The sequence below is a fragment of the Populus nigra genome, chromosome 4 (genome assembly GCF_951802175.1).
Source record: "Populus nigra chromosome 4, ddPopNigr1.1, whole genome shotgun sequence".
Taxonomy (NCBI): domain Eukaryota; kingdom Viridiplantae; phylum Streptophyta; class Magnoliopsida; order Malpighiales; family Salicaceae; genus Populus; species Populus nigra.
The window spans coordinates 21,121,158-21,145,441 of NC_084855.1; the positions used below are offsets into that span (position 1 = coordinate 21,121,158).

General features: G+C 30.7%; 1 protein-coding gene across 6 annotated transcripts; it reads right to left on the reverse strand.

Moving 5' to 3' along the window:
- Positions 1–1,150: 1,150 nt before the first annotated feature.
- LOC133691292 (uncharacterized) lies at positions 1,151–13,155 on the reverse strand. Of its 6 annotated transcripts, none has more exons than XM_062111736.1 (14): positions 12,935–13,155; positions 12,196–12,845; positions 11,873–12,033; positions 11,245–11,305; positions 10,617–10,682; positions 10,262–10,347; positions 9,752–9,815; positions 8,382–8,594; positions 7,918–7,983; positions 7,713–7,792; positions 7,504–7,626; positions 7,227–7,338; positions 7,006–7,077; positions 1,151–1,483 (listed from the first exon to the last, which is right to left on the reverse strand). In XM_062111736.1, exons 1-11 carry the CDS (start codon positions 13,074–13,076, stop codon positions 7,512–7,514), a joined length of 1,704 nt encoding a protein of 567 aa, XP_061967720.1. In that variant the 5' UTR covers positions 13,077–13,155; the 3' UTR covers positions 1,151–1,483; positions 7,006–7,077; positions 7,227–7,338; positions 7,504–7,511. The 6 variants fall into 6 exon arrangements, with proteins under 6 accessions (XP_061967720.1, XP_061967718.1, XP_061967719.1 ...); XM_062111734.1 differs by lacking the exon at positions 1,151–1,483 and adding an exon at positions 3,533–3,875; XM_062111735.1 differs by lacking the exon at positions 1,151–1,483 and adding an exon at positions 3,533–3,914.
- Positions 13,156–24,284: the final 11,129 nt, after the last annotated feature.

The window sequence follows — 24,284 nt, forward strand, 5'->3', positions numbered from 1 at the left end:
AAAATCCAGCAACTCTCACTAAAAATTTCAAATAGCATTTTGCACTGCCATTGCCCTTCATTTATAATTTTTTTTATATTTTATATAAATAAAATTTATTTTAAAAAAATAAAAAAATATTAATTTTTGAATAATATTTCTAATATATGGAACCTTACATGTTATTTTTCTCCCTTTGGTTTTATTTAATTGATTTCATGTGTGTTTATTTCTATTATTATTTTATTAAATAAAAATTAATTTTAATAAACAAAATCATTAAACATAATATCTAGATCTATATTTATCTTTCAGTTTTTCTAGTTTTATCTCTAATTATCGTTAATAATTTTTATTTATTGATTGATATAATAGTTCTCAATTTATTTAATTAGATATATACATAAACTTTTTAATTTATATTTAAAATTATTTATGTAAAAAAAACAGGTTGAAAAAACTTATATATTCAATTATTTTTGTTGAAAAAAAATTATCTGACCTCCAAAAAAAGAGGATCAAGTAGCTATTTGTTTTCTATTTCATTACAAGTATAATATTTAAACTAATTATTTTATTAATAAAAACTAAATTATGTTTTCAGTAAAAGAATTTAATTGTATAATCAAAACTAACTTTCATGAACGTATTGTATGTAATTCTAATTGATTAAATTCTTGGTGAAATCATGATCCAAAAACATTACTTAATTTCAATTACAAATTTTATAATAAGAGGTCGTTACTCATTAAAAAGTACTAGGTAATTTTATTCGTACTTAGTTTGAAACGAGAAAAAATGCAAGTGCTCATTTTAATAAACAAAGTAATTGGCAGAATTGAGAGCGAGAGAAATTTATGGAGAGAATTATATGTTTTATCGAATAGAGGATTGTTGATAGTAAAACTGAAAAACCACATAGAAAATCGACCACTCTCCTAAAAGAGAGGAAACTTTCAAATTATGATAAAATATAGGCGTATCTTTCAATCATATATTAATGAGGACATCACGCACAACCAGTCCATCAAAGGATATTAATTTACTTTTTTCATAAATTTTAGTTTATTTGCATTCAGATTTTGTTATTTTGAAATGAAAGAATCTTCTGGTAGTTTTTCTGCTGTTTTTAACGCAAAAAAAAATACTATTTGTTTTCACGAGGCGGAGATTGAAATAACGAATGAAAAATGATTAATAAGAGGACAAACAGCATTCCTACGTGAGAGATGCCCTACGGGCATCTCATTGCGAACTTTCTTGAAAAAAGAGTGAGTTGTTGCTGGTAGTTTTCTTTGTTTATATCGTTGCAATTGTCTCTATTAATGGATTTATTTAATTGTCCAGTGGTGCAAAGCGTACTCCAAGAGAAGTCCCTATGAATGAGGTGAACCTTAAAATGGATGCTGCCACCCCCCCCGGTTGTTACCGCTACCATCTCATGTGCTATTGCTGCTCCACACCCCGACCATGCCACCAGCTGCAGACTCCACCTCCAAGCACACTATAAAAAGGCCTCACAAGAAAAATTATAGGCAGACATCCATGCTTCAATATGTTAACAAATGAACTTTGTAATATTAATTTACTTTACGAATTTGAATTAAAAGGCTGTATTTTCAATATTTTATCATTCCTCACTCTTCGCCTATATTTTTGTTTGTTTGTTATATGTTTTATCGAATAGAGGATTGTTGATAGTAAAACTGAAAAATCACATAGAAAACCGACCACTCTCCTAAAAGAGAGGAAACTTTCAAATTATGATAAAATATAGGCTTATCCTTCGATCATATATTAATGAGGTTTATTATATGATAATCATTTTTGGAATTCTAAAGGAAACTAACAAAAATATATGCGAAGAGTGAGGAATGATAAAATATTAAAAATACAGTCTTTTAATTCAAATTCATAAAGTAAATTAATATTACAAAGTTCATTTGTTAACATATTGAAAGATGGATGCTTGCCTACAATTTTTCCTGTGAGGCTTTTTTGTGGTGTGCTTGGAGGTGGAGTCTGCAGCTTGGGGGCTGGTGGCACGGTAGGGGTGTGGAGCAGCAGCATCACATGAGGTGGTAGCAGCGACAGCCGGGGGGTGGCAGCAACGGCAGCCGGGGGGTGGCAGCATCCATTTTAAGGTTCACCTCATTCGCCGCGACTTCTCTCGAAATGATAAAATCAGTACATTTTGCACCAGTGGACAATACAAATAAATCCATTAATAGAGACAATTGCAACGACATAAAGAAAATCAGCAGCAACAATTTACTCTTGTTCCGAGAAAGTCCGCAATGAGATGCGCGTAGGGCATCTCTCACGTAGGAATGCTGCTTGTCTTCTTATCAAGCATTTTCCACTCGTTATTTCAATCTCCGCCTCGTGAAAACAAATAATACTTTTTTCTCGTTAAAAGTAGTAAAAAAACTACCAGAAGATTCTTCCGTTTCAAAATAACAAAATCTGAATGCAAATAACAAGATTCGTCTCTGAATTTCTGCAGTAACTCTCAGAGATCCACACAGACATCACGCACAACCAGTCCATCAAAAGATATTAATTTACTTTTTTCATAAATTTTAGTTTATTTGCATTCAGATTTTGTTATTTTGAAATGAAAGAATATTCTGGAGGTTTCTCTACTATTTTTAATGCGAAAAAAATACTATTTGTTTTCACGAGGCGGAGATTGAAATAACGAATGAAAAATGCTTAATAAGAGGACAAGCAGCATTCCTACGTGAGAGATGCCCTACGGGCATCTCATTGCGGATTTTCTCGGAACAAGAGTGAGTTATTAGGGTAGTTTTCTTTGTTTATGTCGTTGCAATTGTCTCTATTAATGTATTTATTTCATTGTCCAGTGGTGCAAAGCGTACTGATTTTATCATTCCAAAAAAAGTCCATATGAATGAGGTGAACCTTAAAATGGATGCTGCCACCCCCCCGGCTGCCACCGTGCTACTGCTGCTGCTCCATACCCCGACCGTGCCACCAACCCCCAAGCTGGGGACTCCACCTCCAAGCACACCACAAAAAGGCCTCACAAGAAAAATCGTAGGCAGACATCCATGCTTCAATATGTTAACAAATGAACTTTATAATATTAATTTACTTTATAAATTTTCTATATATTTATAAATTTGAATTAAAAGACTATATTTTCAATATTTTATCATTCCTCACTTTGCGCCTATATTTTTATTTGTTTATTAGTTTCCTTTAGAATTCAAAAAATATTCATCATGATTATCATAGAATAAACCTCATTAATATATGATCGATGGATAAACCTATATTTTATCATAATTTGAATCTCTTTTAGGAGAGTGGTCGGTTTTCTATGTGGTTTTTTATTTTTACTATCAACAATCCTCTATCCGATAAAACATATAATTCTCTACATAAATATCTCTCTCTCAATTCTGCCGATTACTTTGCTTATTAAAATGAGTACCTGTATTTTTTCTTGTTTCAAACTAAACACGAATAAAATTACCTAGTACTTTTAATGAGTAACGATCTCTTATTATAAAATTTGCAATTGAAATTAGGTAATGTTTTTAGATCATAATTTCACCAAGAATTTAATCAATTACAATTCCATACAATACGTCATGAAAGTAAGTTTTGATGATACAACTAAATTCTTTTACTGAAAACATAATTTAGTTTTGATTAATAAAATGATTGGTTTAAATATGATACTTGTAATGAAATAGAAAACAAATAGCTACTTGATCCTCTTTTTTTGGAGGTAAAATATATTTTTTTTCAACAAGACATTGGGGCAGTGGCAGCCATGCCGACAATAGAGAATATTGGCAGCGCAGATTTGTGCAAGCTGCAGGCCCATCAGGGAAGATCGGCAGTGTAGATTGTTTGATGTTGGGCTGTCCAGGCCAGACAGGAAAATTTATCAACGGGATGCGCTGACGAAATAAAAATAGATATAGATTAAAATATTTAATTTTACAACATTAGATATTTACCAATGTTTATTGAATTTATTAATTAAAATTATTTATTTATTCATTCAAATAATAATAGAAATAGATAAACATATGAAATTGATTGAATAAAACATTTAAAAATATTATGTAAGATTGCACATATTAAAAATAATATTTAAATACATATTTTTAATTCTTCAAAATAAAATTCATCTATATAAAACATAGAAGAAAAACCTAATGATGAATAACAATAATATCTTTGAAAATTTAATACAAGTAAAATGATTTTAAAAAAAAAACTCTTAAGAAAAAAAGCTAAATAAGGGAGATAAAAAAATTATATAGGAGGGATATTAATTGAAACATAAAGTAAAAAAACTATTTTTTTGAAAAAAAAACATTAAAAAAGTATCAATTGAAATAAAAACCAAATTTAAAATAAGAAAAAAAGGTGCTCGTTAGGTATCACAAGCACAATTAAAAAAATAAAAAAAAAAACAAATTACTTGGGTTATAGGCTTGACCGGGTTTAATAAGTTGATTCTATTTTAATTTGATAATAAACAAATAGGCAACAATAGTAGATAAATAAAATTACACACATACACATAAAAAAAATCACTATAACTTAGAAAAAAAAACCTTGAAATTACAAAATTAGATAAAAAAATAAAAAAAAATAACAGTCTAAGTCAACCCGAGTGGGATATAACCTAAGTAATAAGAGACAAGCTAACCAGGGTTAACCCTCAAAACTTGTGGCTCAAATCATAAAATCAAGATAACCTAATAGAAAAGAAATTGAAGAAAGCCACAAAGCCAATCTTCAAAAAAAGAAAAAAAGAATAATAATAACATCGAACGATGAAATCATAAAAGAAAATGAGTCAAAAAAGAATATTAACTTGCACGATTTTTTCAAACTCGTTACCCGATTTATTAGACTGGAAGCACCATAAATGTAAATACCATAAAGTCTAATCGTCATCAAATCAAACGTTGAAGAATGAAACCGAGAAAATAAATCAAAGTACACAAAAGAATCTAAAACAAAAAATTATAATTAAAAGAATGAAAATCAAAATCAAAACAAATAAATAAATTAGAAGGCAATCAAATTTTTTTGATTGGAGGGTTAAATTGAAAAGAAAATGAACTCTAACAAAAAAAAAATCAAAAGAACGAGAATCAAATTGAAAAAAATAATACACTATATACTTTGATTGAAGAGAGAAATTGAAAACTAATAAACTTTAACAAAAGAGTAAAGGAAAAAAAACTAAAATTTAAAAGAATAAAGACCAAATTGAAAAAATAATATATGATATATTGTAATTGAAGGACTAAATAAAAACAAACCAAACTTTTATAAAGGGGCCAACAAAAATCAAAAGAATAAGAACTGAAATTCAAATATCAAAATAAAAAGAGAATTGAGATATACTTTTTGGGGAGGAGAGAGATAAGAAGAAAAAAATAAAACAACCATCGACAAAAAACTACCCAGACTACACCATCATGCGCCATACCAGGGGAAAAAGAATAGGACGACACTTCCAACAACACGACAAAAAGATAGGCACAAACACCAGGAAGCGTTGCATGCACTGCCCATGTGTGTAAAGCACATGCCAATAACTTTTTGAATTTAAAAATTGATTATTCAACACAAGAAAAACAAAAACATCATTTTTTAATATGGAAATAACAAAAACAAGACTCAATGAGTGAAACGACAAAAATACCTCTGCACTTATGCTTTTTTTTGCTTTCTTGATTCCAGGGTAAAGACATCTTTTTACCATGTTTAACAAAGACACCCCTCAGTCAACAACTTACAACTTTTTTGACTTCATAGATATTTTAGTCATTTCAGAGTTACATGCAAAAAAGCTGAATTACCCCTACCCCAAGGCATATATTTCTTTTAGAAGGGTAAACAAATAAATTCACTATAGCAATAGATATTTTTTTGTCTAGGCATGCAGTGATTCTAGGTATACAGTGATTTCACCACGGCTCTTAAGAGTTTTGGTAATACTTTTTTCTTTTTTAGATTTATTTCCTTTGGATGATGAATAATTTTATCTAAACAATGTTGAGTTCTTGAGATTTTAATATCAATAACAACAAATATGAGATTGGTTTATGGAGGAAGATATTGCTACTTCAAAATAAAGAAAGCTTAGGTTTAATGAAAACGAGAGAGGACAAAGCTCTATTAGCAATATCTTATTGAACGCAAATAGTAACTCAACAGGCAAAGAATTTTGCTTTTGGTTAGAAATTAGAAGTAGTCGAGGGCAAACATGATTAGCTACTACTAGCTATGATGTCAAAGACATGGGTACGTGGACTTTGGATCTCCTGGAGCCCACGCCAGGTGTATCAACTTAAAAGTCAGAGATCCTAGCCCTATAAAATCTCATGTTATGGTGACTAATGAAGTAATTCAAGCAAAATATAAACCATGCAATGCGATCCTCGAAAGTGCCAGTTAAAATATTCAAGAACAAGGACTTTTCAATGATGCTCAAGATTAAGCTGTGTTTAACTAGTGAACTTGGTATCATGCTCAAGACAAATAATGCGGAGCTATTTTTTTTAGCCTTTTATTACTAAAGGAATGAAATGAGTAGTCATAGTCATGTTATATACAAGGCTAAAGCTGATAAATTGTCCACTGAAGGAGAATCTTACAGTATCAAACTATTTTCTTTGAATCTGTAGTCAATTTTAACACATCTGTACACTGGAGAAAAGTAAAAAAGGTGTTAAAGACTGGCAAGTGACAACATGCAGGATCGTGAAAGAGTGTTGAAGAAATCTTTAAAGGGCTTGTATGAGCCGAATATAATGCAATTATACAATATAACCAGCTTTTTTGGATGATATCTCTTGCATATACTAATTTTGCATTAATGTGCAAAGAAATCCTTAAAAGATCAAACCTCTAATAGGGGTTAAACAATCAAGGCTTTCGACCATTGTATGCACATTTGCAATTATAAGCCATTGGGTTTAAAAAATAACTTAATCTATGAGTGAAAATCAAAGGGAAACTCACCCTCAAAGGATGCCTTTGCCAAAAGAACCCTGCAAGGTTAACCACGTGATATATCTGTTCATGCAAAGAATTCTGCAATGACAAACACATACATTATTTGTTTATGCTATGATGCAAATGAGGGTTTTTACAAATTTCTTTCTTGGGAGTCTAGAAGCTGAGGTAAGAATCAAGATATATAAACAATAAACACAAACAAAATCATATATTGTTTTACTCACATTTGAACTTGAGATGGCTTTGTGAGTGGATGTCAACCACCTTGGTATTGTAATCAAGGTAACAGCCTCTAGCAAACTCATATTCACAGAAATTGTTGCAAACAAGGATCTCCTGTGCAACAAAAAATCAAAATCAGTCATTTGGTTCAAGGTCCCATACAGTATTGAAACTGTGCCAATCCCCTTGAGCAGTCAGGTTTTTGAAAATCTGTTGTTGCACAAAATTAGAGCAAACATAGGAGAAATGCTGATTTAATAGACAACACATACTCTTGACCTTTTTGGTTATTTGTAGCCCACTTGTAACATCAAATGACGATAACTACGGCCACGTATAATTCGCTGCCACAGAAATTGGAGCAGGTTCTGTAAACTCATTTTCATCCGTTCCTGGACAAGCCTGTGAGCCAACATCAACTTATGCGAATGCACAGCATTTTCATGCTCATTTTGGGTAATAGGATACAAAAGGAGAAGATCTCTTACCATCTCACAAGACATCTCTGAATACCTATAGATATGGGGCGAATGAATGATGGATCACGTTGAGCATAGAGCAAACCAACCTAGAAATTATGTTAAGTGAGCTTATCTAAGAACATTAGTCCAGTATGAGGACTGAAATTGAACTGAAGGTTAACCAAATCCATGGATGCATAATAGCAAGACGTGCAAAAAAAGAAAATAATACCTCTAATAAAGCAACAGTGCATGGATCATCAAATATCTCAAAGCTACAATCACCTAGGTAATTTACCTACACCAAGAGAGAGAAATTAAAAATTAAACAAAAGAATAACAGCCTCAGAGAACAATAATAGCCAGGTCAACAGCTTATAAATACAAACCCATCTTCAAATATAAGCTGAGCATGCTTGTTACATTTAACAGTCATTTCGAGTAATTAACACCTATTAACAAATATTATGGATGTCCAGTCCAGGAACAGCATTAAACATTTTAACAAACTTCTAGCAGGTATATTATACTAATATATTGTTTAAACCACCCCGACATGGAGGAAATTTGAGCATCATAAAACTGTTAAAAAATCCTATATCCCATACAAATAAAAAAGGTGTTTTAAAATTATACGCAACAGTAAAAAAAACAACACTATTTAAGTATAAAATGAAAAAAAAGGAAACATGTTACCCCAAATTCAGTATTTATTAGAGATTGAACAAAATCCAGCAGCTGAAGTTTTGCCCACTGCTGACATTGAGTAGGGTCGTCCAGTTTTGAAGGATGCTTCCAAGGAGAACCAAAACGTAATCTATCTTTTGGAATTTTTCCACTTTTTGCATCATTGGCAAACTTTTGCAGGAATTCCAGTGCTTTATCCATGGCAGGATTCACCACAGTAACCTAAAATAAAGTGACATAAGAGATGATGAGGCAGAACAGGGCACAAAATAAAAGTAATTGATATTACTTGTGGATAAAAAAACATGGCTTAACCCTATATTTGCTCATGCATTTGTTTTCAGCCGTCAATTTTGCCTGTGTTTCTGATTCAGTCAATCTAACCTTGAGTTATCAAATTTGAGTCAATTAAGGCCAATTACTAAAGCCCGTATAACTCATACATTAGTTTTGAGTGACATGGCTCTATGTGGGTCCAGTAATTAGAGACAAAGTTTGCATTGAGTTCCACTCGTGCCCCATGTGCAAGGAGTAATGGGAAAAAATCAGAACATTTGATCCTTTTGTTTTCTCTTCTTCTTTTTTAAAAAAAAAGAGAGACTATCTTGGAACATTTTATCTTTCTATTGATTCAAAGCAAACTTTCTCGTAATGGAAGAAATAGCTTGTGGACTGGTGCTTAAGCCACCTGACTGCAGTTGAATAATTCTAGGGGAAAAAAAGAAGATCTAAATCAAAGCCTCAGCAAGCTATATAAAGAGAGTGCTTTTTTATTCAAAAACAGAGTCCTGAAAGCGAGATTCATATTGACTCTTTTTCTTGGTAGCATTCTGTAAAGTTAGCTTTGCTTTTATCTCCTTATGCTTTACTTTTTGATTAACATAATTGAAAAACCACAAAAGGATGCATCTCATAAATATTTTATTCATTTTCAAACGGTTACCATGACCAAAATGAAATACTGATTACTATCAGTAGAGAAGTCAACCAAGATAGCACAACTTAAGTTCAGCCACCACTAAACCATTTACATTTATTATCAATATTATGCAGCAACCAGATTACTTTAAGAAAGAAAATCCAGTAAAGGTCATGTAAACAGGGGGTTAAAGGTTAGCCATGTTAAATAATAACTAGCTCATAGTCCTTGATAGGATTAACCAAAATGTCAAAAAGAGAAAAGTAGAACATAGGGGTACAGGAGAAAAACAGTCCAGCATTCAGAAATTTCAATGAAGAAATTCAGGCAAAGGTCATGAATATGCAAGCTAGGCTCATAGATTAGGCATGTCAACTAATTATTAGCTTAGTCCTTTACTAACCATAGTAACAGGAGGAAATGAGATGAGCACTTGCTCAGATGTCATTATGAATCTTACCTGCAAATATGCTAAATATGCGTCTACAATATCCTCAAATGTGCTAGCCTTGTCTTCAAGGACCCTGCAGTTAACAATGCAGAAGGAAAATAACACATGCAGCATCATATTTATAAAAAATATAGGATTCCATCCAATCAATGACACTTTCATTTCACCAATTTCATAGCTGGCATTAACACTATGCATGTTTACATTACATCCAGTGAATGTAAGAGTGAGAATCTTGCACAATGTAATTATGTACTTTGGAAAACAAAGGTAAAATAACTAAAGACATAGTAAGTAAATTTGATGAACCAAACACATGTATATGTATTTGTGCATGAATGTCTGCAGACCTGCACTTGTATAAAAGAGAATAATAAATGTTTTTTAATCCATTACAATACCATCATTCGACAAGGTACAAAAAACAAAAACTCACCATTTATATAGTGGAAAGGAAATAAGTTTCTATAAATGGTTGATGCTTCAACCACTATATATAGAGAGAGAAAAAATTCTTACTTCTGATAATAGCTACTTTGTTTGAGAGCATAAAGCTCAAACAGATGTCGAGGGTTTGGACCAAGCACCTCAATAATCACCGTCCACTACAATTTAAAAAAAAAGATTCTGTTAATTCCCATAAAAATGCAACGAATCTGAGATAAAGCAACCAGGCATGATTCGTCCAAGACTATTGAGAAGTAAATTTCAAAAACAATGGAACTTTTGACTTTCTTTTCATTTTTAAGATAACTAGGGCAAAGCAGTACTTGCAGTAATTTCTTTTCTTATTCCAAGTCTTAAAGGGCATTTCATTACTCTTTTAGTTTTTAAAATATTCTGTCAGGGAAATGAAAATAACAAAATTTCTCACTTCTGACTGACTGAAGTAATCATTAACCATATGCATTTTAGCTTCTTGTGGAGCCCATCCAAAGTTCTGCAAACAAAGAATATTGAATGAGTGACATACACCATAATTATCAATCAACAGATGTTTTCTGCTTTCACAAGTACAGATTTTCTTCAATGGAAAGATTCTATCAAGTGAAACAGAAATGTATTTTTAACAATAATACATTAAAGCCACATGATTGGAACAGAGACCCAGCTAGAAGGACCCTAGCAGTCACAATAGCATGTTTGTGAGCATCTCTATGAGTTATTGCAGTACTTAAATTTATGTGTGCAAGATTTAGGTAGCATTAATTAAAATATCTTAGGCAGCAGACTTGCAATTTGGCTCTCAAAGGCTGAAATTACAAAGCAAGAAACAGTCTGGGAAAGAAATATCTTAGATAACAAATATTGATTTATCAAAGTCCTCTATCCCAAAGGAATGGACCTGTGAGTATTCTCCACTGTTTCAACATAGCAGTAAGCAACGACTACATCTTGTCAAAGAAATCAAAGAAAATAACATGCAGACAAGAAGGCACACCCCACCCATGCACATGCAGCAGCACCTGTAATAGTGGCAGTAGAAGTTTAAGTTTGAATACCTCACGGGAAATGAATATATCTGGAAATCCAAAATCCCAGTAGGCCTGGTATGAGTAGTAGCTGTGACAGCAATGTTTATTAGAATCCAAAAGCAGTGGAGTGGGAAAAACCTTGCAAAGATGTAACACTAAGTGAAAGGTTAAAAACTTCCAGAAAGATAAAATGTAGGAAATAGGTAATTTGCATCACTAGGTTCTAGCAGAGTTTTCATCTAATAATTATGAGGCAATTTTGATGTTCTTATTTCACAAGGCTGTTGCAAACCTTCCGAACTCCCAGCAATAATATACCATTCCAAAATCTAACCCGACATGTTTACTCTAACAAAGGAGTTGTTTTTGTATTCAATGAAGGAAGGAGCTTCATGGAATCACTCCGTTTAACTTGAATAGAGTGAGTTCATAAATGAATAGGGTGTATAATGAACCATACTATTACCCACAATCTTTCCAAAGGGAAGCATGGGGTTGTGTTCACGCCCCTTGTTTGATAATTGTGTATTTTCAATTGCTTCAAGATTAAAGTCAGAAAAAACCATACACTACCAATCAGGAAATAGCATGATTTAACTAGTATGGTGCAAAGTACAAGCAAACAAAAGGATTAGATGATGAGGAATGGACTAACCTATCAGATGTCGCAAGCATAATGGGCAGGCATCTCTCATTTGCACCCAATGCAACAATTCTCCATATCAGACTGTCATGATACATTGGTCCAGAAACCATTGAATCATCCACTAAAATAGCCTTTTTGAGAACTTCAATATTGTTTATAACCAGCTTCGGCTGCTCAATTTGCAAATCACAAGACAATAAAAGAGCTTCATTCAACCATATAACCACCAAACAGACAAAGCATTTGTTAAATTGAATCATGCAAATACTTGTAATGATACACAAGAGTTAACAAAAGTAAAAACAGCAATGCCAACTCTTCTCAATAATGACCTGAAAGTAATCAATCTCAGCAGCTTTTGATAGCAACTCGAGCAGCAAACAAGGCCAATCAGTACAAGAATTGGCCAACGACCTCGAAAACCCACCAGTCCTGTTCAAATGAGCAATGGCACTGGCTCTCCACCCTTGCTGCATTGTAATAACCTCCTTAGCCAACCTCAAAGCCACAAACGCCTCTCTAAAATACGAAGCCTCCTCCACAGACAAGCTCTTCCCTTTGTCTTCCAACCCAAGAATCTCGTCAATCTCTTTGGCATTTGATCGAGCAGATAGCGCAAAAACTGCCCGGTCCCAAAGAACCGAACTTGAAACCTTAGAAATAGCATTTCTCGATTTCAAAGCAATATTGGAATTGTTTTGGAGTAGTATACGACGAAGGACAGTGTCAAGGCGATGCCATTTGTTGAGAGTAGAGAATATTTGGCTGGAAGTAATGGCTCCGAGTTGGATTCCCTTCTGGGTCATCGATTCAAGGCAAGTTTCGAGCTGGGTTTTGCAATTGGAGAGTGTTGGTGGATCACAACTAGACCAAGAAGCCCAAGGGTAGGAGTTGTTATGCTGAGGGTGATGGTCTTTGATTGACTGCGCAAAGTCTACATAGCCAGTTATGTGGGAGCCCTTGTTCCAATCTTTAAGGAGACCTGCAAAAAAAAAGCAGAAAATCAAGTTAGAGCTTGCTTGATCTCTCTTTCGCTTTTTCAAGTTTCTGGAAAGAAAAGATGATACATACGTTCGAGGAAGAGGGTGGTTTTGCCGACGCCACGGGGGCCGTGGAGAATGAGAGGTTGAGGGACGCGGTGGTGCTGGGCGTGGTTGTTTAAGATTGTTTCGAGTAATGGTCTTGGTATAATCTTCCATGATTTGTTCACCATTTTGTTTCTCCTTCGTCTTGTCTTCTGCTGCCGCCGGGAGGGTTTTAGCGGACTGAGAAAGATGTGGGTTCCACTTCCGGTGGGTTAGTGAAGTTGGGGGTTTTATTTTACACAACGTTTGTTAAGTATAGCAGAATTTGGGCCCAGGAGAAGGATGGCCTAGCCCGATACTATATGCATCAATGGATTTCTTCTCTTTTTTTTTAATTATTATTATTATTATTATTATTTTGATAAATTCTTTCTTTCTTTTTAAAGATAGGAAAGTGTTTAATTTTTTATATAAATCCTTGACCTTAATTACTCTTACCAATTTTATCAATTTTGATGAAATTTATCTATGGTATTATTAACTTCTTATGTTGTTTTAGGATATATTTTAATTATAATGTGATTACATATCTCTATTAATATTTTATTATTATTATTATTAGCAGCATTACATTTGATTATATATTAATAAGAGAAATTATCACATGAAATAGGCTAGGGTAACTAATATTAGATTAACTTGTATGTTATTTGGTCATTTTGATTTAACTTTTTTTATTATTATTAAAATGGTAGCATTTTATACTTTTTTACAAGATATTAATCTCATATAATTTATATCAAGGTTGGGTGGAATAACCGGTCACTAATAATTCAATTAGATAAAACAAATTTAATAGACTTTATATTTTATTTGATTCAATTAAAAACCTAATCTAAAGCAGATTTTGAACCTTGAATTTTTCAGATCAACTTATCAAAACTAAATCAAAATTAATAACTATGACTTCTAGAATTCTTAAAAGAAATATGGCCCTAAAATTAATGTGTTTTTAAAATTATATTGCTAAGCAAACAAGGATGAATAAAGATTATCTTATAGTAATTTTATTAGCAATAACAAAGAAACTAAATAAAAGACGATAAATTATTGTAGCTTCTCTCTTCTTCATCTCATTACAAGTTAGTTATAAGTACAATACCATGTGCAAATTATTTTTATTATTCCTCAAATTTAATTATTTTTGTTTTGGTAATCTAGATTTTTTTTTTAATTTGTTTCTTAAAAGTTTCTTTGTTTCTTTCGAAGATTTTCTCTTTCTGTTTGGATTATCTTTTATCAATTCCCTTTTTAGATTGTTCTAGTATTGAATGACATGTTAATTAAATATGGCAAAATATTAAATTATTATAAGAAGTGAAATTAAAAAACAAATACCAAAATTGATATTTGTCAAAAAAAATATAGCTCTTTTCCATGTTTACTATTACAAGGAACGTAGATCTACAATTTATCCCCTCAATTTTATTTTATCTTAAAGTTTGGTCTTCTCTAGTTTTGAAATGTTTGTTTAGGTCCCAAAATTCATTTGTTTTATGTTTTAGTTTCTTGAATTTAGGGGAGGTGAAAGAAAGTCATCGAAGATTTTTAAGAAGAGAAAAAGCTTTTGGGTGACTGAATTTTAGTAATGAATGACTTTGATTTTGGTATATATAGATTCATTTTTTAGAGTGGAACTTAATGGATGTTATTTTTGTTTTAATAACAGTGAAAATAATAGATCAGAACTCGAGGTGTTTCTTCTATTTGATTTGATTCTGCCAAATCTAGGTTTCTAAATTCAAAAACTTTGGACTCTAATTTTTTAATCACCAGAGATGACTAGCTCTAGTGATTGGAAAAGAAGGGTGATGCACGATGCGTCATCTACTTAAACGAGCAAGACACCATTCACCAAATTTATAAAGAAACAAAAAAATAAAAAACAATTGAGGCTAACAATGTGTTATACACCCCTTAAAAAAAGCCTAGGAGAGTGGGCCTGAGTTTCCATACCCAGGAATTCATATAGGGTCAGGTGCTCATATCTAACCTATATATGTCTGATCCTTTTTTTTTATCCTTATTCTTTCCCTATTTTCATATTTTTTAATTAAAATATTTTTAATTAACATTATTTAAATGGTTTTTAATTAATTATCTAATTATTCCATTAATATTAGCATCTTCCATGGTAATATTAGCAATTGCTTTTTGAATATGTGTGTGTGTGTGTGTGTGTGTGTGTGTGTGTGTGTGTGTGTGTGTGTGTGTGTGTGTGTGTGTGTGTGTGTGTGTGAAATATCTATTTTTTAATTTTGTTGTAAATTTGTTATATAATCTTTTTTCAATATTAGTTTTGTTATATCTTTTAAATACATCCAAGTCAAAATTATAAATTTATTATTTCTTTATCAAAACTTGTTTTTTAAATTATGATAAGTTTTTGTTTGAAAAACATTCTGATATGAAAAATATTTGGTTAAAAAAAACACATCAATAAAGGAAACAAGTTTTGAGCAAGGAGATACCTTTGCAAACTTAATTTGAATTCTTATAAATTTTTATATTGATTTTAATAGTTTACAATTTCTATGCAATAAACAACATAGCTAAAAAAAAAATTTCAAGGAAAAATGTATTAGTAAAAAAAAAAGATAATTTCTACTAACAATTATATTTTTTTAAAAAAATTAAATACATTTGTGAAGAAAATTTTATCACCATATAAAGATTTGATGAGCACCTCGCGTCATCAGATCAAATATTATCATATGCATTTATCTTTTAAATTTTCATTTTAGTTTTTAGTTAGTCTTAACAACTCTTTTTACAATTTATTAATTCATTGTATTTTGTTAAATTCACTTATCAAATTTTTCAATTTTTAATTATTTTTCTCTTGATGTAAGAAAATTTATTCATAATATCAATATAATCTTTTTTTACGTTAAAAAATAACTTAATATATCATTGGTATTATAGCATGGATAATTGGCTAGCATAGAACTATAGGCAACAAAGAGGGAAAAAGCTATATTATCTTTAGTAAGGACAAAATCTTAGGTATTTTTGCTTATAAACATGTAGAAAAAGGTTTTGATAAATTAACATTGTTTGGTATATGTTGCGGTTGAAAATAACGACTTTGTAAGGTGTCAAGGTTAGAAATATTGACTTCTAAAGAGATTGTTAAAATAGGTTGGCACAAATTTCAAGAAAGAGAAAGGAGAGAAAAAAAAGAGATTTTAAAGGCGCAGTAAAACTTTCATTATGACACCACCAACACCATTAAAAAAAGATGTTGATAAAATGAATCCAAAGACATTAAATAAGGTCACTAATAGTGACCGAAGTAAGCCACACTCTCAACCAAAAAAAAAATTTGTCTGCCCTATATGGCCCACTAAGGTAACAAAAGGGAACCTTCTTATCTCTTCCTTTACAAGTCATCATGTTCTTCAACCTCTTACCATCATAGTTATTCAAAAATACACAATAACTAACCACAATGAATTATTGAGCTTTGATACACGTCATCTATGACCTCCAACCAAAATCGTCAAGAATGATTAGGCTCTAATACCAATTAACGTGGATAAAAGCAAAGGATAATAAAGTTTGTTACAAGTCAAACTCCTTAAAGACTAAGAATATCATAATTATAAGGAGACACTTAAAGTATTCATATAAACCCCAAGTCAATTAGTGTAAATCCCGACAAAAATATTAATAAACATTTATACAAAAAAAAATCTATGGTTGAAGACTTGATAAAAAAAAAATAAGAATGTGTGATATAAAACTAAGGCAAATTGGTAAATTAATGAGTAAAAATATATCATCCTTACTTATAAGGTTGACAACCTCTAAACTTGAAAGGGATATAAAGAGATTGCATTTCTTCTTCTTTGCTTTTAATGGAAATGCATGTAGAGTTATTAACTCTACAAAAAACAATTCAAACTATAAGGATTGAGAGAGAAATTAAGAGATTTAGGTAGTTAAACATAAAGTGTATCAATTTGGAGAAAATGGTTGTTATTGAACTTTATCACCAGAACCCATTAAAATTGAGTTAATTAGAAGAGGTAAGAGGCTTTATCTTCAAATGATTTCACTTTTATTCTTTTATCTTGAAGAGAAAATGGATATCTCTAAGTATTGTTGTTGTAAAAAGAATGATGTGTTAGGGTTAGTTGGAATTGATTATGGAAATATTAGTTTGCAATTCTTAAGGATTTCTTTTCTAGGAATCAAATAATCATGAAGCAATTTGGTGTGATGGAGGCTAACCATTATTTTCAAATCCATGAATGACTAGTGATAGTGGTGGTAAGTGAGCCAAAAACTCATGGTACCATGGCTTTTAAAATTAGAACATAAGTTTAAGTTAATTGTATGTTATGATGATAAATGGCATGAATATTTTTATTATAATAATTTACAAATTTATTCGTGATGAATTAAACCATGGTTGATGTGTTTTAGAAGGTTAGGTATGTATAATCTTTATGTAAGGGAATGTTTGATTTAATTGCACACTATGTATTTGATAAATTCTAGGAATAATTGTAAATTGATTTATGATGAGTTAAAACATAATTATTATATTTTGGGGAGGTTATGTATGTATATTCTTTATGTAAAAAATGGTTAAGTTTAAATGCATTCTAAGTGTCACTATCGTTATAGGCCAATGTGTCCTCTCCAATTACATATGATATGGTAGGGCCTTTTAGCATACCATCACCTATAGAACCATTTATCCCACTTCTACCACAACAAGATTTTGGATTCATTAAGCGTATATTAAGGTTGTATTATCAAGGTTTATGGGGGTATCGGGTAGCATGAATAAGAAAAATATCCTCACTCTATTAAATTAAGATATGTTTCATTTTTTAGAAAAGAGAATGCTGAAATAGTAGGATATTGGTTCTGAAAAGTGGAAAAATCTCTCATTTAGATTCTTATACCAAAAGAGGTTTATGTAAACTATGTTTCACAATTATTGTAAGATAATAATTCATATGTTTGGTAAAAAATAGTTAAACAACAAGGAATTGTATAAGTGTTGACTTGAAATGTTTTTCATACAAAGTTTGAAACTAGATATTATTCTTAGCAGCACCGAATGAGAAAGAAACAAGAGTTTCTTGCACTTAAACATGAGAGTATGCTGATACTAAAGTATAAGTGACATTTTCAAGATCTTTTTGTTTTCTCTTCTACTCTAGTATCTATATATCAACATCTTATTCATTGATTGAGATATAAGTTTCAATAGGAAATTCAGAAAGGATTAATTACTTTTTAACTAGAATAATTTGAGAGTTGCTAGAAACGACCCATTCTTTAGAGGTAGTCTTAGAAAAAGAATAATATGGTTTACCAGAATAGGAACAACATCAGTTGTGAAAAAAGAAAAAACCTGAATCACATCTTGGTAAACCATCTTTCCCTAAAAAGAGAGGGGGCAGTGAACAAAAACCTAACCAAAAATTTAAGAGCGGGGGGAATTTTTCTAGTAAGCCACCTTAGCCTAACCGAGAAGAGTCCTTAGGTGGATGATTTCTAGAGATCAATTCTAGGAACAAAATCCTATTAAAAAAAAGGAGAAATTGTAAACCCTGACTAAAAGTAGTAATAAATATTTATACAAAAATATAAACGATTGAAAACTAGATAAAAACGAAGCATGTGTGATATAAAACTAAGGGAAAATTACTAAATTAAAGAACAAAAATACATTGCCATATCTTATAAGGCTGATGACCTTTAGATTTGAGAATGAATGAAAGAGCTTATATATATTCTTCTTTTCTTTCAATGAAGATCCATGGGTGATTGTGGGTGAGTTATTAACTCTATAAAAATTCAATTTAAACAAGAAGAATTAAGAGAGAAATTTGGAGATTTGGGTACTTAACGAAAAAGCATATCAATTTGGAGAAAAGGGTTGTTCTTGAACTTCATAACCAAAACCCATTAAATTCTGAGTTAATTATAAGGGGGAAGAGACTTTATCTTCAATTTATTTCACTTTTATTCTTCTAACTTAAAAAGGAAATGAATATCTCTAAGTGTTGTTATTATTGTAAAGAGAAGGGTGTGTTGGGGTTGGTTGAAAATAATGATGAAAATATTAGTTTGATTGAATTCTCAAGGATTTTGATATTGGAATTATGATGAAATTTGATGTGATAGAGACTGACCATGAATTTCAAATCCATGGATGGCCAGCCATGATGGTGGTAAATGAGCCAAAAACTCACGACACCATGGTTTCCAAAATTAAGGCATAAATTTATGTTAATTATATGTTATGATGATGAATTGTATGAATAATTTTATTGTGATCATTTGTAAATTGACTTGTGATGAGTTAAACCACAGTTGATGTGTTTTAGAAGGCTAGGTATGTATAATCTTTATATAAGGAATGATATGATTTAATTGCACACCATGTGTTTGATAAATTCTGAGAATGATTGTAAATTGATTTATAGTGAGTTAGAACATGATTGTTATGTTTTTAGGAGGTTGTGTATGCATATTCTTTGTGTAAGGGATGATTTAGTTTCAATGCACACTAAGTGTTTGATAAATTATGTGAAGAAAAATAGACTTATTAAATTGGAGCATGTCAATCTTGATGATGATTACCTAAATGTTATAAAAAAGACTCATGTATTACCACTAATCATTTAATAATAAATTGGAAAGATATGATGAGAGATATTGGATTGCTTAAAGCATAATTAATACGCAAAAGTAGTGGACACTAAATTGTATTATGAAAATGAGTGGCAATATGATTGGTCATTAAATTATATTATAAAAATAGGTGACAATATGCTTTAGTAGAAGTGATAAATAGATAAAAGAGAATTGGATAGTTGATCGTAATGGGGGGGCTAAAAGTGTCTTAAAACACAAATTATGATTATTAAAATGGAGTAATCAATATGCAGTTGACGGAATATTAATTTACACATGAAAGTGGTGGTATAATAAGTATAATAAAATGAGGGGAGACTTATCATTTTGTCATAACCCAAATTTGGGTTTTCTCTAAAATTATTCTTTTCTTTTAAAATTAAAAAATGAAATAAAAAATCTAAAAAATGAAAAAGACAGGCAACTTTGAAAGAGCAAGCTAAGAAGGATTTCAAATGCATGGAGGAACCAGACTGAGATTTCGAACAAAAACCAAGAACCCAAATGTACCCAAGATTGAAAGACAATGCAGATTCAAGATCAAATTAAATGATTATTGGATGAATTTGTATAAAAATGAAGTATGGGAACTTAATTAGATTTTTAATAGATCGATTTGATTTAATTATGGGTCCAATTAAAGGTTTAATTAAGTTTAAGAATTAATTTGGGTTAAATTAAAAAAATTAATTAAGTGCAAGGATTTAATTAGACTTTTAACGGGTCAAATTAATTTTATTATGGACTTAATTGGGAGGAAATTAAGTTTAGCATCTTAATTTGGGATTAATTGAGAAGATTGGATTTTTAGAGGACAAGATTTAATTTTTCCAAACTTATCTGGGTGAAATTAGAGACAAAATTGCAAGAAAATATAAGTTCGGGGGGGGGGGGTAATTAAGGGAAAAATTAAAGAAATTCAGAATCAAAAACCTTTTTGTGAAAGGCGCATGAATTTGGGGACTCAATTCAATTAAAAAAATGGGTGAAAATGAAGAAATTAAAAGTTCGAAGGACAATTGGGGATGAAATTGAAAAAATCTAAGACCGAAGACCAAATTGAAAAAGATGTTAAACTCAAGGGATCATTTTAAAACTTGGCAGGGGTGAAATTAAATTGATTCTTATAATTAAAATTCAATTAAGGACTTAATTGAATAAATTAAAAGATTAGGGGTTGAAATAAAAAAAGGGCTAATGACCTAATTTAGGTCAAAAACCTAAAAATAACATCATTTTTATTTAAATGAAATGGTGTGTTTTGGTGTTGTGTTTGACCAAAATACCTTTTTTTTTAAAATCAAAACGACGTCGTTTTGGTTAATAAAAGTTAAAAAAAAAATGTCTGACGACATGTTATCTAGCATTGTTTTGTCATCTCCTATCTTTACACCAAAAAAGCTATTTGTCGAGCCACTTTTAGATGTAATTTAATGCTTCATGTCTCCTCTAAACGAGACAAAAAACATATTATTCTCACCTCTTGACTTTGTACTACACCTCTATCCATTTCTTCACTGGTTTGTATCCTTGTAGCCATTGTAATAAATGACTAAAATCTCTGACCTGACCAACTTTGATAGTTTGGTTTTGTAGTATTAGGTTATTGGTTTGTGACTAACAGTTGAGATCATTTCCAACCAAATCAATGACCACAAACCATGCCTAAGAAACACTTCATGTTCTTATTTCATCCCTTATAAATAGAGGAGGATTTCGTGCAATCAGGAGGGAGAAAAAAGGAAGCAAAAAAGATCTTTGCACTAGAAAAAAAGAAGCAAAACCAAAGGAAAAAAAAAAAAAGCATCCCCTACAACAAATCCTTTTTCATTCTCAACCTCCTACCTTTACCAAAAACTAAAAAACCACCACCTTGTAAACACCTTTTACCAACCCTTTTTATTTTTTGTCATCCAACCTAGCAAACAACAACCCCTACAAATTCCACTGCTATTTTTTCCTTTCAATATGACTTCTCTTTTAGCTTCCAATAGCTCCTTCATGCCTTACGCTAATAGCCACTCTGAGCCACCACAAGCTTCTCCACGTCCAGATCAGCACCAGCACTATATTCACCACAACCAACCATTGCCTCACTACCACTGTGAGTCACACACTGTTATTTTCTCTTCCAGTGTAGCAACCCAAACAACTGTACCGTGGACCTTCAGCCTTTCCTCCATGTCCAAACCACCATTACCAACGACTAAATTACCATTTATCAACTTCAGGCCAGGTAACCACTTCAATCTTTCTTTCTTATATTCGATGTAATGCAAAACGTGAAATAATTCATGTTCTGTTACTGGCATTTGCCAGCAAAAGAAAGAACGGGCAGGACCCTTGTTTCAACCCAACCTGTGTGGTTGGGTTGGGTCCAACCCACTTATATAAAAAAGAAGCTTAATGGGCTATCTGTCGGTCTAATAGGCCAACTCATATGGTTATGCCAAGCCCAACTTAGACCTAAAAACATGTTTAGCATGACCTATTTTTGCTTAAAGAATAGTGTCATATTTGGGTCTTTAAGACACCTTTCTCAAACACAGTCTTAAGATATTTTTATTGCTTCTGATTTTATGTTAAGAGCATGTTATTTTATGTTAACAACATGTTCACCAAATTCGCTCTATTGCTTTACCCTTTAGTTTTAATTTGTTTTTATTTTAGTGCCTAGCCAAACAGTCCTTAAAAAATCTCAAAAAAATTCTAAAAATTCCAGGGATCATTTTGGAATTATTTGTGGGTCCCTCACATGTGTTATCAAATATTGGGTTGTAAACTTACATTGTAAGATACAAACCCGGTATTAAAAATACTTGATTTTTCTCAAAAATTTTGAGAAAAAAATTTAAAAAATTTAAAAATTCCTTTATTTCAAAAAAATACAAAAATATGTTTTTCTTCAAGAATTTCATTTAATATTAGATTGTAAACTTATACTGTAAAATACAGACTTAATATATTAAAAAAAAATAGTAAAATGTTTGCTTCTCTACGAGCTACTTCACCTTTCTTTGGCTATTGAGGTAATCATGGATGTATATGCTCATAGGTAGGTTATTAACAACCTTGTATTACAGAATGTGTGAAATGTAAAATATTAAATTCATGCACAAATCTTTGTTGAAATTAGTAAGATTTGAACTTTATTTTTAGCCTTTTTCATAAGTCTCTTGTTTAGGACGACATCGAAAGTTTTTTTCTTTTCTCTTTTGAAAGATAAATTTACTTCTTCAAGGGAAGGATATTGCTAAGATTTTGCAAAGAATTATTACACGATGATGCGCTAAGGATGATATTGTTCTTTCATTGAGTATAACTAACTAATTATTTGAATATTTGAAACTTGTGCTATTTTTAGAATCCCTAGTTTCTTTTAATTACTAGATGGAGACTCTTAATTTTCCACGATACATTTTCCCTCTTGATTTTGGAGGAGTCCTCGCTCGCAATGTCCATTAAGATGCAACAAATATAATAAGATAAATTGAAAATATTACATAGTTTAAATATGCTACTCATATGACCTTTAATGTTGTTTTATTCCTTGATTTTGATAAAGGTATTAGGTAAAATGAATACTTATATAATTATTCTATATTTTTATGTGTTTTATAAATATATCTCATCCATCATTTTTATCTTGATATCATACTTCATATTTTTTTAGGTTATTCTATTTTAAGTAGAATTTTGTAAAACTAATTAATGTTATGTAAATAAACTTATTATATATACTTAAACTAGTAATATCATATTTATATTTTAAAAAGAAACTCTGCATGAAGTCAATCGTAAGACCTCCATTTCCCCCCTACGAACACACACAAAATCCTCCAAATTCGTCTCAAACTTTAAGGGCAGAAAAATAATGAATTTCTTTAATGACTTGGCTTGTTTATATATATATATATATATATATATATATATATTTTGGCATAGATTATGGAAGACTTTCTGACCTTTTTAGCATAGAATGAGTTTCTCCAGTATCCTTTCATAGTCAGCTTACCATGTTACTCGTCAGAAAAAATGGAGAAGAAAAGCAGCCATTGATAGCAATTAGAATAACAAACACTTCCATTTTTAATTCAAAATCAAGACTTAATAGCCATTATAATAATTAAGCTAGAAAAGACGACATGGTGTAAAGAGTCATGAAAAGCGTGGTTATAAGACCCACTTACGTGTTAATGGGGAAACGCTAAGAATTTACAATTTTTTATTTTTAGATTATTTTAATATATTAATGTAAATAATAAATTTTAAAATATAAAAAAAATATGAATTTAATATATTTTCAAATTAAAAAAAAACTTTAAAAAACAATCACTCTAACAATTTATCATAATCTCAGAACAACTTTTTTTTTTAATAAAAACTTATTATCTTAAATAAAAATTAAAAAGAAATCTATATTGACTTAATCTAGTCTTATTCAAAAATTTACTAGCCTAACAAAATTAATATAATTTTATCAAGTCAAGTCAAGGTGTTTTAAGTTTTTTTTTTCTTTTTTGTTTAAAATTTGATTTTTTTACTTTAAATTAATATTTTTTAATTATTTTAATATATTTTAAAAAATAATCACTAACTAATATTTTTTCAAACGTTAACTTACAACTAACTAATTTAACTTGAAACTAACCTCGTCTAAGTTCGATCTCTTC

Bases quoted from the DNA above. Each gene is read 5' to 3' on its own strand.
- LOC133691292 (XM_062111736.1), bottom strand. From the start codon at position 13,076: ATGGTGAACAAATCATGGAAGATTATACCAAGACCATTACTCGAAACA. The intron at 11,306-11,872 runs GTTAGTCCATTC...TTGCTGTCACAG, and splicing joins ATGCTTGCGACATCTGATAG to CTACTACTCATACCAGGCCT. The intron at 7,984-8,381 runs GTAACATGTTTC...CTCTTGGTGTAG, and splicing joins TAATAAATACTGAATTTGGG to GTAAATTACCTAGGTGATTG.